At 38.9% G+C, this 13,286-nt stretch overlaps 1 protein-coding gene across 2 annotated transcripts; it reads right to left on the reverse strand.

Annotated features, from left to right (window-relative positions):
- Positions 1-991: 991 nt before the first annotated feature.
- On the reverse strand, positions 992-11,952 carry LOC132395484 (type III intermediate filament-like). 2 transcript variants are annotated; one of them, XM_059972177.1, is made up of 9 exons: positions 11,326-11,947; positions 10,228-10,288; positions 5,635-5,730; positions 5,360-5,521; positions 4,348-4,473; positions 2,466-2,686; positions 1,685-1,728; positions 1,491-1,576; positions 992-1,392 (listed from the first exon to the last, which is right to left on the reverse strand). In XM_059972177.1, exons 1-9 carry the CDS (start codon positions 11,856-11,858, stop codon positions 1,357-1,359), a joined length of 1,365 nt encoding a protein of 454 aa, XP_059828160.1. In that variant the 5' UTR covers positions 11,859-11,947; the 3' UTR covers positions 992-1,356. The 2 variants fall into 2 exon arrangements, with proteins under 2 accessions (XP_059828160.1, XP_059828162.1); XM_059972179.1 differs by lacking the exons at positions 992-1,392; positions 1,491-1,576 and having other exon boundaries at positions 1,665-1,728; positions 11,326-11,952.
- Positions 11,953-13,286: the final 1,334 nt, after the last annotated feature.

Raw genomic sequence — 13,286 nt, forward strand, 5'->3', positions numbered from 1 at the left:
CAATTTCCTTGGCTTCCCCTGAACCTAATGATTCTTTATCTCACAATTTTATGGTTCTATTAAGTCTGGGTAGTTTTAAGATAATTATGCATATCACAAATTGCTTCTCACCATTTCATGAGCATAGACTAAACCATAGTCTTTGGTAGTGATTTACTACATAAATTACAAGAAATTCTTCTGAAATATATTCACATTATACAGTGTATTCCACATGTGCTCTTTTACTGTTTATAAAGAGAGTTCACAATTTGTGGAATATCTCAGCTCTTCCATTTTGTTTGGCATTAGAGCTAACTCTCAAAATGGAGGTTAATGAGTTGCCTTAATGATTAAAAAATTGAAGTTGGAACAGGCAAAGGAGGCGGTGGAAATGTATAGCTCCTCGTGCTTCTCCACTCCACTTTGGGTGGCAGTGCAGAGATGTGTCTCCACCAAAGGTGCTCCTTCCCCCTCCTGGTCTACAGCTCACCCTCAGGCATAGTGTAGCAACTGCTTAGCACCCCACCCAGATCATGGGTCATGTGAAGCCATGGGAGCAGGTGGTGGATGATCGTATGAGCAGTTGATACATATTGCAAGTCCTGGTTATGTGACCACTGACGCCAGGGAGACAATCGCTGAAGAGTATCGATAATTATTGGGGTCATTCACCTTGTAAACTACTGCCCAGAAGGCAGCAATGGCAAACCACTTCTGTAGAAAATTTGTCAAGGACAAGCATGGTTACGAAAAGATCATGATCGCCTATGTGATAGAACACAGCACAAAATGAATGAATACTTTACAGTTGTAAGTGATATGCTAATTTCTTAAAAGCTTGCAATGTTTTTTATTCTTCTCAGATGGCAATCAAACCAATGTCACATTATTTTGTGCATTATTTCACAAAATGACTTAGCTGTACACACCTTTTGGGGAATTACAAAGTGCAGGTTTTTACAATCTCAGTAAAAGTGTTATTGAATAAAAAGACGTAACGAAGTGTAGCTTTGGTCAATGTTTTATTAAAGCTCGCTTACAGGTAATTACTGGGGGAAAGATAAAAAGCAGATGTGGTTCCGATTGTAAATAGATTCAAAACTGGTGAAGTATTGCTAGTCATCACTGTGCAATTGTAAACTAGTGACTCTCTCCATAAACAGAGTGGAATATAACTTCAGTAAAGCCATTTACTGTATTTTAACTTTTCTATAAAGCTTACAACAAAACTTTATTGAATTTGGCACTCTTCAATTAGATGCAGAAAGGCACTTTAAAAGCCAACAGTATTCTTGATTAAGAGGACAAGCAGCACATTCTTGTCTATCTTTTTTTTGCTTTGAAACAGCCTCAGCTTCATTGTGCTGACCAAGTTCAGTCTTCAATTTTCTGAGTAGTTTCACTGATCACCTGCAAAATAGAAACAAAATGTCAAAAATACATCATCATTCTGCTGGTAAAATATGTCCATTCTTTTGAGTGTATTTTTAAAGAACACATATACTAACATCTCCACCACTAGTCTCAACAGTTTTAATCACAATTTTCTTCTTTGATGTTCGACTTTCAGTTGGCTGCTGCTCATACAAGGCATCTGTAAGGAAGTATAATTAATATTATATTACTTTGGGCAAAATATCAATGAAGATTCCCCATTTCCTAATTTGAGTAATTTCATCCATTTAATCTTGAGTTAACTTACCAGAGAGGCTCAGTGATCCAAATGAGGGCACAGGCATAGAAATCCTAAATAAAAAATAACAGTATGTAAATACCAATGAAGAATTCCTTTTACTCTATTGAGCTTAACCTTCTATGGAATTCAATTAGCAGCCAACTTCCGAAAGAGGAATTCAACGATTTTGGCCTCATTTACATCTTGTAGAATTTATTTCCCTTCCCTCGCCACTCCCAAAACCAAGAAGTTCCTCCAGAACAATGAGGCTTTTTTTGTAAAACTCATTATTATAAGAGCCCAAAAGCAATTAAGATCTAGTTAATTACTACACTTGCAAACTCCAACCCAAAACAACAAGGCTGTTGCTCTGCTCTGCATGCATAGAGCACTGTTGATTTTTTAAAAAATTTCAGGACATAGATATTCCTTTTAAGGCAACATTTATTGACCATCCTTAGTTCCCATGATTGGTATTTGATCCTTGTAATTGGCCTAGTCAAGAATAATAACTTTTATAAGCCAAAATACTTAAGAGAGCTTAAGGAACATTTATTCAGATGTCTATATTGTATTAGCACAAATCATGTCAAGCCACAGAACTCTAATCAGCTTACCATTTTTGCATGTACAGTAATATCAAAGAGCACCCTATTTACAGATGACAAAACTGTTTCATAAAGTTGTTTAATCTTCACATCAGTGCAGCTATAAGATAAAGAAATCTATGCATTTTAACAACTAACCTCTGAATCTAATATACCTTTGAGTAATGAAGTTTTTTTTTAATGATACAAAAACATATTACCTGTTCTCTTCACCTTCCAGTAATTGCCTGTATGTTGCAATCTCAATATCAAGAGCCATTTTAACTGTCAATAACTCTTGGTATTCTTGCAAGTGACGTGCCATCTCGTCCTTCAAATTACTGATGTCTTCTTCAAGCTGGCAAATGTTGTCCTGAGCACCACTGAGCTCTGTACTATAGCGTTCTTCCAAATCCTGCATCTGGCGCTCAAGGGATTCATTCTGTTTTAAAGAAACAAATTGTTTTGGTATTTCAATTTCTTCCCTTAGTTCCTTGTATTCAACTTGTATTGGTGCATGAAAAATAGAATTATATTTGTTTCAATAATCCCAGCACTATTCCAGGTTGGAGATACACAGCAGGTCAAACAATATCAATGAAGTCAGAATGACCTTGGGTCAGTTCTGATGAATATTCTTTTAGCTTGAAGTTTTAACTCTATTTCTCTTTTCTTGGATGCTGACTGACCTACAGTTTTACTTTTTTTTTCATCTTCATTACACTTGCATAAAACACCTGGTGAACAAATTTAATTTCCAAACTCTTTTAAGTTGGGATGTTGAGCAAGGCATAGAACAGTGGTAGTGCTTCAGAGTTTTACTTTTTACACTAATTGAAAATATTCCTCAAATGATTAGGGAAATTTACATTAATAAAGCTAACAATTGAAATGAAAGACTTGTACTGAAGTTTCTGACTGTATTAAATGTTGAATTAAAAAGTAAACTGGACATAGAAATGTTTTTAAATGTATGTAATCATTTTAAGTTTGGATAATATAAAGCAAGTATAAAATTGGGAAACAGCATTTCAAGCTTAAATTCCCAAATTTCTCCAAGGTTCTTCCAAGACACAAGCTTAGAGATAATCTTTGCAGCTCTATTCTGGGTGAAGTTCTTCCCTTTGTCTCAGGTTGATAAAAACAGGCTACAATACTCAAGGTATCATCTGTTTGAAGAAAACTGGCTGTAACAGTATAACACTGTTATACATGGCTGTTTTGTAAATAATAACTAATTGAAATGAAATACTGCACTTCTTGTAACGATTTTGTCTTGAGTGAAAGAAGGAGCACCTGATATGAATTAGTTCAACAAGTTATAAGTCTTGTCCATCAAGATTTCTGGACTTAACTTTTATCCTTATTTTTTTAAAACAGCATAGTAATAGTGCTTCAGTGCACATTGATGCCATCAAATTTCAACCTCACCATCTCATCTACACAATCTTCTTCTGAATAAACTGTTATGAACCTCTTTTGATATCATTTTCTCCAACTAAATATTAAGAAAAACAAAGCCTTATTCTTCACCTTTGGCACAAACACCAGCCCCAGGCCACTAGTTGAATCCATTTCCCTTTTGCTGCCACTTTTATGTACCAGAATAAAATTTCCAATAACCTTGGTATCCCTATTTGACCCTGTCATAAGCCTGCAATCATGTATCTTCTCCAGCTCCATGACAGTCTGCCTCTTCCATACTTATTTCTATAAATTTCTCCACCCAATGATCTTCCAAAATCTTTGCACTTCAGCTTTGGCCTGTTGCTCACCTCCAGTTTTCATTGTTTCACTCTAGCAGCCTTGCCTTCTGTAGCTTAAGCCTCATCAGGAATTAATTCCATATTTTGCCTCTTACTCTTTCCTTACTTGAGATGTTAACCTTTTTGACCAAGTTACTTTTTAATGCATTTGAGCAATGTGGCCTGGCCAGCATTTTGATACCTGTTCCATTAGCTCTTAACGTAGCTCTGAATCATGTTTTTAAACACTTCATGTTTTAATATTTTAATTGGTTTTATGAATATAATGTGGTGTAATTGGTGGATAAAGCACATGGTTCTATTGACTTGGCTGAGTTTAGGTACTTGGAGAACTTACCGTTCCCTTCAGTGCATCGATTTCACAGGTCAGTGTCTGGACTTGTCTGCGGTAATCATTGTTTTCTTGTTTTGCCATGCGAAGAGCATCATTGTTACGAGCGGCAGAATCATTTATATCGGCCAGCTGTTCCAACATACAGATTTCTGTGAGTGGATCTGACTGTACATTTCTGCTTTTACCATGATCCAAACAAAAGTAACTCAATCATTCTTGTCACTTTTAATCAGTTTGATGAAATGATCTCTACATATTATTTGGTTGATGTAGAAATTACTGCGTTAAATTGAATGATTTAAACAAAAAAGGGGTGCCAGCTAATGGGAGTCACTGCTTCAGAGAGGCAGAGACCTAGAGACCTGGGTACATCGCGGAGCCTGCACATCCTCCCTATGACATCATTAGTTCCTGCTGGATCCTCTGCTTTCCTCCCACATCCCAAAGACGTGGGTCAGTAGGCCAATCAACCACTAAATTACCGCAACGTGTAAGCAAGTGGTAGAATCTGGGGGGGGGGGGGGGGGGGAGTTGGTGGGAATGTGCGGAGAACAAAATGGGATTTGTGTTGGATAAGTATAATTGAATGCTTGAAAATTGGTGCGGTTTCTGTAGGCTCAAGGGCCTATTTCTGTGCTGTATCTTTTCCTTTCTCTGTTACCATGTGACCTGGAAGTAGACAAGAGGATCGGGTGTAATTAATGATCTGGGTGACTAAACTGGAATAGGTATTAAGGTAGAATACTTACTATATACAGTTCAGTGCAAAGAATAAATGGAGTTTGGGAACAATTATATGCTGTCACTTTGAGTAATAATCCTGAAAATAAATGCTTTTGAGTGTCAGTGTAGTTAGTTTAACTGCAGAAATTTATTAGAAGATACAAGTGTGAAAAGATCCAATTTGATATAAAACATGAAAGTGGCTATTCAATGAGGCTATAGTTTTCAGCTCTACCAGATTAGATTTTAACTGCTGACAGATTTTAGTATTTGACCACTAAAAATGCTTTACCTTGGACTTATACCATTCCTCAGTCTCAGAAATGTTCTTAGCAGCAAGTTTATCAAACTGAGAGCGAACTTCCTGGAGTGCTACAGTCAGGTCAGGTCTGGCCACATCCATCTCAACCTTGATCTGTGAATCTCGGATTTGAGCTTGCAATTCTTGAACTTCCTGAGGAAGGAAGATAAATACACGGAAATAAGTCACCCATTGGCTGAAGCACTGTATTACAGATTCTATATTATACTAATGATCATTCAAATTACTTAATAGAACATGCTTACCTCTTCATGAAGTTTCTTCAAGAACATAATTTCTTCTTGTAGTGACTCAACTTTACGCTCCAAATCCAAGCGTGCCAGGCATGCATCATCCACATCCTTTTGCATACAATAGATATATTGATTGCAGTTATTACAAGGGTTTTATTAAAATAATCTCAGTGCTTGACTTCACTTGTAATTATTACAGCATATATTGTAATCATATTTAATGTACTGACATGTTAATTTATTTCCCATTTACTCTTAAAAATAAATGAAGGGAAATAAAAATACACCATTTTTAAGTTAGGATCCAATGAATTATTTCATTGGTAAAAAATATATTTCTGATAGGCAATAGGAGCTCTTATTCATTTTGAAATTACTGCTTATTTAAAGAAGATTCAAAAGACTGCTATTTAACACCGATGAAGTCTTAGACTGAAACAGACTGCTTATTTCCCCTCCATAGACGCTGCCTGACTTTCTGAGTTAATCCTTCCTTCTCTGTGTGTGTTGCTCAAGATCATCAGCATCTGCAGAAGCTCGTGTTTATGGTTAGCCATGAAGTTCTGGAAGATCGATACAGCATCACAGGAAACATTTGCACACTGAAGCTGTATACAGAAGTTACAGCACAAAGACAATTGTTTCTGCTCAACAAATCTATAGACACTTACTCTCCCCCTCCACACAGGAATTATATTTGAAAACGTGACACTTGCCATTTAAACCAAATTATAAGCAGTTTTACATTCAGAATTGAAAGGAAGTTACAGAATCTATCAGCATTCAAGCAGAAAAATATGCAGGCATCTGATTTTTTTGATGTCAAGTTCAGTCATTCATGATTTAATTGGTTTAATTTGTAGTGCACTTCATGATTTACAGTGCTGGATAGTTTAGAAAATGGGTCAGTTATGAAATAACATTATTCATGTTATGTTACCTAGGCCATCAATGTGATTTGGTGCATCATTACTCAGTTATTTGTACTAGGCTCATGTATTTATTCAAACAATTATGAAAATACAAATGTCCATAATTACTATTAAAATAAAAATGCTATACAAAATTCTACAGAAATTATGCTGTCTGAGCAATGACATGGGAGACTGATTGTTAGAAGGCTTTGGCTGAATTATTGACCAGAATCAAAGTTAAGTTTTTATGGACTTTTAGGGTTATATGACAATATCATACTGAATCAGCAATCTCAGCATATTGCAATTATTATTCTTTTTACAATTTATTATAAGAGTTCAGTTTTAACTATTAGTACATTAATTCTTCATATTGTTGGTCTGTGTAACTGTCAGCAAGTTAGGAATATCAACAGATAGGGTTAGATAACAGATAATATTTGAATGTTGTGTTGTTTACTCTGCTAATGAGATAAAATTGGTAATTAGCTACTTTTTATTCAGTAACATAATAAACATTTTCAAATACAAATTAATTTGAGTACCAAAATACACTTACAATGAGCACAATAAAAGGGCAAATATATAAACTGTCAATAAAATTTGTATTGTTTCTCATTAATACCACATTGCTGCCCCAATTATACTAATCCACTGTTTGCCTGGTGCACAAAGGCATCTATTCATTTTTTTAATTTACTGGCATGCCATGTGTTCAGTGAAACTGCATTCCAAGGCAAATCCTTGTTGGAGATCATTTTACATCACGAACAAAAATATGCAGCTGCCTTCTTGAAGCCACTATTATTCCAACAGTTGTGTTTTATGTGACGGGGAGTTAAGAATCTTCTGACAGTAAGGTGCACAAACTTTTGTACAACTAAGGCTGGTGCTGTTCAGTTTACTGCTTTTCAAGGGCACAGAAATGTGTACTGAGGAAGATGCACGGAGATCTCATTAGCAAACATGAGGAAATCTGCAGATGCTGGAAATTCAAACCACACACACAAAATGCTGGTATAACACAGCAGGCTAGGCAGCATCTATAGGGAGAAGCGACGTCTTGACGAAGGGTCTCGGCCCGAAATGTCGACATCGCTTCCACCTATAGATGCTGCCTAGCCAGCGTTTTGTGTGCGTTGTTAAGAGATCTCATTGAAGACTGAGACGGAGTAGATATGGAAAGGATGATTCACATGGTGGGGGAGTCTAGGACAAGAGGGCACAGCCTCAGGATAGAGGGGTGTCCATGTAAAACAAGAGATGTGAAGAAAATTTCTTCAGCCGGGGGTGGTGAATTTGTGGAATTTGTTACCACAGGCAGCTGTGGAGGTCAGGTTGTTGGGTATATTTTAAGATTGAGTTTGATAGGTTCTGGTTTGGGTATGGCATCAGAGGTTATGGGGAGAAGGCTAGGGGATGGGGCTGAGGAGAGGAAAAAACTATCAGTCATGATTGAATGGCAGAGCAGGCTCAGTGGGCCAAATGGCCTAATTCAGATCCTGTGTCATAAGGTCTTAAACAAAATCATGTTTTCTTTAGGATCAATTCTTCTGCCCAAATGGACTTGAAAGGGAGAGTGAGTGCAAGCATGCAGTCAATAACCATAAACCAGCCACTTCCTCAGGAAGAGAAAGAAAGAAATCGCAGGCCATGACTGCCCAGGCAATTCTTTTGTGTTTCCAGACAGTGGCTCTAAAATACCATCAGCAAAACATGGCTGAGTCAGGGAGTCAATGAATCACTATCTCAAAGCTTTGGGCTCTGATCTATGCTGAATTAACAAAACATGGCCAGGCCTAACTATTTCCCGTGACAGCCGCATCCTCTGAACTAGGGAAAGGAGCGAAATTTTCAACTCTTGATAACTACTTCTTGATAATGGGTGTCAATAGATGAACAATAAAGTCATGTTCCTCAATCCCCTCTCCCTCGCTGCAGGCCAGATTCCCCTGACATTCATGGGCAGCTGAATGGTAGGATTTCAATGCACCAAATTTGACTTCAAAGACAGGTAAAAATGCAAGAATTTGTATTATTCCTAACGAAAGATAAACTCATTCTCCCTGTTCTTTCACCTTCTGGTGGGCAGATGAAACAAAAATGTAACTTGCATGGCTTGAGTCATAACTGCTTGGAAATAGTGTTATGATCAATGATTGACAGAAAGGGCAGCAAAATGGAGCAAATAATGACCAAAAGCATGATCAATCTTTTTAAGGGATATTAATTGATAGCAGATCAAGTATTCAAAGCATTAAAATATTTTTAAAAACATAGAAACATCTATAAATTTCCTTTGATTGCATGTAGGTTTTTGAACAGATAACAGGCACAAGATGGTTATATTGGTTACATTCCTTTCTGGAACTGTGCACATTTGCACACAAATACATGGGTTGCAATATTAGAGAATGCCTGAGAAACATTTTGGAATAACAGAGGGTTAAATAACAGGAAAGGACGGCCCTAAAGTAAAATGAGGTGTGGTATGATTCTGAAGGTTGGATTATTTGGGGCTCAGAGTGAGCTAGCCAGTTCGATGCAGAATCAGCTTGTTGGAACAGGTCAGAAAGTGGTAATGGAGGGTGTTTCAGATCGTAAGCCTGTGAACAGTGATTGTGCCCCAATGTTTAATGCTGTGCCTTCTGTTGTATTAAGGAATTGAGAAGGTAGTAAGTAAAATTGTGGATGACCCCAAAATTGGTGGTGTAGTGGACAGTGAAAAGATTGTCTAAGATTGCAACAGGATTTAAATCAACTGGGAAACAATCAAGGAATGTAAGATTGAATTCAACTCAGACATGTGTGAAGTTTTGCATTCTGAGAAGTTCAACCAATACAGGAACTTACTTAGTAAGTAGCAGTGCCCTGGAGTGTGTTGCAGAACAGAGCAACCTCGGGCTACAAGTAGGGAGATCCCTGAAAGTAGCAACACGGGTGAACAGGGTGGTGAAGCAGATGTTTGGTACGTTTGCCTTTGTCAATATAGATATTGAGTAGAAAAGTTGGGACAAGATGTTAAAACTGTAAAAAATGTTAGTGAGACCGCATTTGGAGTATTCTGTGCAGCTAGCTATTTGAAATCATATTAGGCTGGAAACAGTACAGAATCACAAGGATGTTACCAGGGCTAAGAGTAGTAAGAAGATACCGGATAGTTTGATGCTATTTTCCCTGCAGAAGGAGGCTGAGGAATGTCACTTTTTCCCAAGGCAGGGGAGTCTAAAACCTGAGGGAAATAGGTTAAGGTGAGATGGAAAAGATTTAAAGGAGTCCTTTAAAATTTAAAACAGTGTCTCGTGGGTATGTGAAATCAACTGCCAGATGAAGTGGTAGAAACAGGTACAATTACAATGTGTAAAAGACAATTGGATGAGTAGGAAAAGTTTAGTGGGATATGGGCCAAGTACAGGCAAATAGGACTTCAGATAAGTTAATTTGGTTGACACAGAATATTTGGGCTGAAGTGCCTGCTTTCCTGCGACATAATTCTATGGAAATTGGAGTTTTACCCTTCCCATTGTTTTGCCTTAGGCGTGGCACAATTTACTGGGTGTGCTTCCCCGTTTATTACAGATTTACCCTGGCCGGATGGGGAAGGGCGCAGTCCAATGCGCTTGTGCTGAGTTGTTAGGGAATTGGCTAAGAGCAGGGCGAGGGCTTGGGGTACAGCCGATCACGTTCTCACCTGTCTGAAAGCTGCCAGGTTGTTCTCAGCATCCTCCCGTTGAATAACTTCATCTTGCAACCTGTAAGGAAGTTTTTATATAATATGTCACGCCCACTCCGATTTGAAGCGCAGGTCCGTGATTTTTGGTTTTTAACTATGCTCTTCCGCCTCAATCTATTGATCATGCTAACTATTCGCCCCTCTTCTGTCTTACAGAAAACGAAATCGATTTGTTTGCAAAGATTTATCCTTCCCCCCCCCCCTAAAATATTAATCTAATTACGGTTACAGCCAAAATATTCGGAGCGGTTGACAATCTACATTTTTAGTCGAACGACTTCACATTAATACATTGTCTATTGCTGGGATGCTCTCTCGTTACAGCACTCCTTGACTAATTCGGGAGGTATTTATACTTCTAAAAACATTGAATATAAGGCTCTTCGTGGCACCAAATTATATGCAGAATGTCATTTATATTAAGAATGCTGGCAGATAGCAAAAAAGAACTTTCGAAAATCAGGAGGGCCGTGTGCCTTGTCCTGCACTCAGAGAGAGCGCAATTGGTTTGTAGTTCAGCCCGCAAATTCCTGTCTCGACCGCCCCACCCAACACCCTGCCACACCTCAAAGCATCCCATCTACACAAAAACCGCGGGAAGCGCACAAACTAAATCCATCAAATCCGGCACAGAAACCAAAGGGCATTCTCTGCGAAAATAGCGAGGCAGCTGTCAGAAATGTTATAATCCAACGTTTTGGTACGTCCTTGGCGACTACACTTAAATCTCGTTTCAATGGGAGAAAAAGGGGTTCTGCGGAAGTTTCTGGGCAAGGGCATCCACTAGAAACGTTAATATTGTTTTGCCAGCGCCTGACATTCATTTAACACTTTCTAGCTAAAACACATTTTTTGAAGAGCAATAAACCAGAATTAACTATTTATACTAAGGGTGTTGCAAACTATTCTATCACGTTCCGCGATGAGAGCTTCAATATGAGGGTGTGTCTTGGATTCTATGGGAACGTTGGTACTTATTTCTTCTACAAGTGAAGAAAACGACCTTACAGCCCAGGCCCCGATAAAAGCAGTGGGAACACGGCTGGTGTGACTTACTTCTCCCTCAGCTTCTGAAGATCATCGGCCAGGTTATCGCGTTCCATCTCAATCCTGGACTTCTCATTGCTGATCTGGTCAACCTGCAGACGCAGGTCCCTCAGCTCCTGCTCATATAAGTCTCCGATTCTGGATGGCCGTTTACCCTTCAGCTGCTCCAGTTCGACAAGCAGGGTTTTGTTCTGTTGCTCCAGTGCCCTCACCTTGTCGAGGAAACTGGCCAGGCGGTCGTTCAGCTCAATCATCTCAGCCTTTTCATTGCTGCGGTTCACCTTAAACTCCGTGTTCAGGGCATCCACTACAGCGAAGTTGAGGTTGCTGCTCGAAGCCACTATCGGACCACTGCTCCTCACAAACCTCGTAGTTTTCGCCTTGATTGGCATACTGTAACTCGTTCTGGCGGGGTAACTGGTGATCAAGCTCTGCGGACTCCCGCGAACCGTGTAGCTGCGACGGCTGGTTGTAACTTTGATCGGTTTTTCTGCAAACATCCTGCGGTAGGAACTGGTTTTGCCTGTTCTGAATCCCTCCATTGCTGGATGCTGCACTTGAATATTCTTGCTCGAGGAGAAATATCGCGACTGCAAGAGAGGGATTGTACACCGAGTCCCAGCATTTATAGGGAACAGTCCTGGTACTCCCCCGACGATAAACGAGACAGCGCTGATGCTATGATTGACGTTGGAAGAACCACTCGGCAGTTAGCAATGGCTTTGTTTGGACCACTCACAGCTTGGAGGTAGGGCTATTTTTTTTCTCCCCTCTTAATGTTGGTGGCTGCAAGCATCAGGACATCTGAAATGTTAAGACAGGGATAGTACTCCCTTTTGCTTACCGTACCAGGCAGATCCGTTAATCGCTAAGTTCGGCTCCGTTCCCACCCAATTGTATCGAGTATTTTAAACTTAGTCACATTATCATTACTAATCTCATCGTTGACTGTTTGGCAATTTTTTTTATTTGGAAGGCGCCAAAACATTTTCGCCAGAGGTCACTGCAACACAGTCAAAATTAATTCTGGTGACAAGCATTTAACAAGAGCAAAATATATTCCTTCTTATTTAGTGGCATGAAAACCTATAAATAGTTGTTACCTGGTTTAATTTTGACTTAAAATAAAACATGCGAAAGTTGGTTTGTTAATGAAACCCACAAGACCGTTCTAGAAAGCACGTTTACAGACTTTCCGCCGGGTGTCCGTGGGTGATAGTGAGTAAACTGATGATACAGCTCGCTCCTGGGTTGGGTGGGGTTCTTGGTTCAGTGTGCTAGAGGGCGGTTCCGTCAAACTTCCACGCTGTAACTTTTAGGCATCTCGCGAACAGTAAAAAAAAACTCAATGCAGCTTTTAAATAAAAGATCCCATTTGGAATCGTGAAATATCCAGTTAATTACTTTTCCGCTGTATTTATAATTGGAGAAATCCGAACCTTTTTCATCGTTTCTGAAAATATATTACCCGACCCGCCTCAGAGAAAACGCCCTTACTACTCCCTTTGTGTATTTCAACCCGGACTAAATATTAGTCGAATATAACGGTTCATTACAATAATAATAAGTTTATTTCGATCTCTACACAATTTTGCTTTCCACGATGTTTCGAGTAGCGTTTTCTTTGGTTTGGAATGAGTTTGAAAAAGTTTATATTCTGGGAGAAAATGGGATTTCATTCGGGAAGGGTGGGCGTTTTCCTCTCAGCAGCTACTTGAACAACTACCGTATGACAGATTTACACTGAGGGCGCCTTTTGTCTGCAAGCCGAATAATTTAGCGCCATGGCAACAACTGGGCACCACAAATCCAAAAGCGCAGGAAACCATTATGTTGGGCTATTTTAACAAAAACGTCCTTTGGCCCCTGTATCTTGACTAACTTTCTAAACCTGTAAACAAGAAAGAGGGAACACAGAGAAATGAAAGGTGCAAGTCAAATAAACTGCCAGATGCTGGATATCTGGGGAA

The sequence above is a fragment of the Hypanus sabinus genome, chromosome 6 (assembly GCF_030144855.1).
Source record: "Hypanus sabinus isolate sHypSab1 chromosome 6, sHypSab1.hap1, whole genome shotgun sequence".
NCBI classification, from domain to species: Eukaryota; Metazoa; Chordata; class Chondrichthyes; order Myliobatiformes; family Dasyatidae; genus Hypanus; species Hypanus sabinus.

Bases quoted from the DNA above. Each gene is read 5' to 3' on its own strand.
- LOC132395484 (XM_059972177.1), bottom strand. From the start codon at position 11,858: ATGGAGGGATTCAGAACAGGCAAAACCAGTTCCTACCGCAGGATGTTT. The intron at 10,289-11,325 runs GTAAGTCACACC...ACTTCCTTACAG, and splicing joins CTTCAGAAGCTGAGGGAGAA to GTTGCAAGATGAAGTTATTC. The intron at 2,687-4,347 runs GTAAGTTCTCCA...TCTTTAAAACAG, and splicing joins TCGATGCACTGAAGGGAACG to AATGAATCCCTTGAGCGCCA.